The sequence below is a fragment of the Orycteropus afer genome, unplaced genomic scaffold (assembly GCF_000298275.1).
Source record: "Orycteropus afer afer isolate SDZICR_OR568_19922 unplaced genomic scaffold, OryAfe1.0 scaffold00227, whole genome shotgun sequence".
NCBI classification, from domain to species: domain Eukaryota; kingdom Metazoa; phylum Chordata; class Mammalia; order Tubulidentata; family Orycteropodidae; genus Orycteropus; species Orycteropus afer.
In genome coordinates this window covers 4,481,185-4,483,651 of record NW_006921814.1, presented here as the reverse complement: position 1 = coordinate 4,483,651, position 2,467 = coordinate 4,481,185, and the positions used below count along the sequence as shown (strand labels likewise).

General features: G+C 38.1%; 1 protein-coding gene across 1 annotated transcript in view; it reads right to left on the bottom strand.

Annotated features, from left to right (window-relative positions):
• Positions 1-1,874: 1,874 nt before the first annotated feature.
• The window catches only part of WDFY3 (WD repeat and FYVE domain containing 3), a 341,413-nt gene continuing 340,820 nt past the window's right edge, over positions 1,875-2,467 (bottom strand). The window contains exon 65 of the mRNA XM_042782046.1: positions 1,875-1,998. Within this exon, the coding sequence (XP_042637980.1) occupies positions 1,875-1,998 (124 nt within the window). The remainder of the gene's footprint in view (positions 1,999-2,467) is intronic.

Genomic DNA, 2,467 nt, shown 5'->3' with positions numbered 1-2,467 from the left:
CTGAACTTTTAGAAATGGAAGTGTTATAATCAATTTTGATATGTAATCATAAATAGACTGTAGGCTCAAACCTAGGTAAATAAAGATTTAAATTTAGTAAGCATAAGGCACTAAAGCAGCCTTTATATTTTTTCTTGGAGGTCTAGTTATCAGGAAGAACAAATCTGTTCTTAAGCTGGTTTCAGCCCATTAGGTACAAGATTACTATTGTACCAAATGCCTATTTTTGAACGCATGTGCATATATGTGCATTTTAGTGCATAAGTGTGCCTGTCACCAGGGCCTAAAGATGAAAAGTCGGGAAAGCCAAAGCCACTGTCCTTAGTATGAGTCTCCATGAGGGTGTGAAGGCCTGTCCTTCCTTTCTTGGGCCATTAATGATCCTACGTTTTTCAAATCACAGGGCTTTTAGAATTGTTCATAATATTATCACTAAGTATCTGAAAATGTTAAAATCTAGATTAATCGTTTCATTTGTTTTATATATATATGTACATAACACACATTTTAAAAAATCCCATCACCAAAGCCTTTTTCCTGTAAACTAAACTTACCTCTTAGCCCCCACCAGCTTTAATCCCCCAGATTTGTGTGTTCTGTATCCAACTATTAGAACAAATTAAATAACTAAATATTAAAATACTGTAATTATATTCATAGCAAAAACAAAAATATAGACATTGATACAGTATAAATCTCACTGTTTTCAGGTAGATGGCATTAAATGGTAAAGGTTAATCTTAAGCAGTTCTGACATGATCCAGTTTTACAACAAGGATTATAGGTTAAATCTGTACAATATTTTTTTTTAACCCCCCACCCTGTTTTTTTTTTTTTTTTTTTTGGAAAATAAGCTATAGTAGAACATTAGTGTCACCAAAGACACATACTTATTATGTTCTATGCAAGAGGAGCTAATTTCAGGTTACATGCAAATATATTTCCATTAGTTGAGGCAGGACTGGTTCCTGCATTACACTGGTCAAGTGACCATCTTTATGCAATGCTAAGAAGGTACTCTAGGACCAAACAGCAGTCTACATGTAACTTTAAGAGGGGCTTTATTACATAAGAACAACACTGAGGTGGTGTGCAGCCAGGTGCAAGACGCCCAAATATTTCCAGGTCACCTTATGGCTAGCATCCTATTCTCCCACACTGTTTCCTAAAGGAAGTCCACATTATTTGGGTTACTAGCCTAGTTGGAGTGGAGATACAATGGGCAACTTGAAAGAAAGGACATCAGGCACACAGGCTGGGTTTGAAAGGAAAAAAGACCACAGATAATGTCTTTGAGGATTTAAGAAAACATATGTAATTAATTGGTAAATGAGAGGTGTCAGACAAACTGTAAGTAGTTCACTGAGTTAGTGGTTTAGTTTGAAGTCTCAGGGTACAGGCAGAAGTCCTTATTTAGAAAAAAGGCCTTTATATCTATTTACAATATACAGTTACTTGCAAAGAAGTCAGATTTACAACCATCTTCTAACAGCCTTTTTCTGTCGTTGTCATTGGCTTTTCCAAATAAGGATGAGTAGCTCTACAAAAATGAGATGCAAGAAAAGACAGGAAGTGAGGACTTTGTGTACCTCTCTTGACAGCTACTGTGAACAGGGAGAACAGAATATTGAAAATGTTGCTCCTAGGAACCACCTCATATTCTTCTTGTGCTGTTCACCCGAATAGCACTTGCCCTGTTACTGTACTCTACACCCGTTTAATCAATGATCCCTTTGAATTCAGCACTTCAAACACGTGGTAAGAAGAGATATGTAAACGGAGACTGTTTCAATGCCTTCCGAGAGCTGCAAGCAGTGATGGGGAACTGGGAAGGGGTCCTACAGACCATGGTCTCCAATCAGCTTGTTGAATCTTCAACAATTTCGAGGCCCATCCTCTGAACCCCTCTCATGCTGCAAGTTGTAGTAACAGTTCTGACAAACACGCACTGGAGATGATATTTTCAACCGTTTGATTTCTGACTGAAATCGACTGCACCTAATGGAAAGGAAAGAAAAGTCAATTAGTCATAGGCCTTCTTGTTTGAAGAGAAGCCAAAACATTCATTTAAAAGCAAATGGAAAGCTTGCAGTGTAATGCCAAAAGGCCACATGATGCCAGGAGAATGTGACAGAGCCTAACTGGGTTGCATTCATGTGATTGACTAAGGATTCTATTTCTTTCAGTCTATGAAAAAAAGGAATATGAAACCAGGGCAAGCTATTTCTTTGCCTTAGAAAGAAATTTAATTAAAAAATATATTTTTAAAGTGTTTCCTACAGGGTAAGACCAAAGGGTCTAAACAGCAGTGAGGCCATTCTACTTGTGTGGGACTGGTTTACATTCCCTATAAACTCGGGACGTGTGTGATGTCTTCTTGGAGCTTGACTCTTTCCTCTTCGCTGGAAGACTCACTTGTTGTTGTTGTTATGTGCCGTCGAGTCGGCCCCGACTCATAGCGACCCCT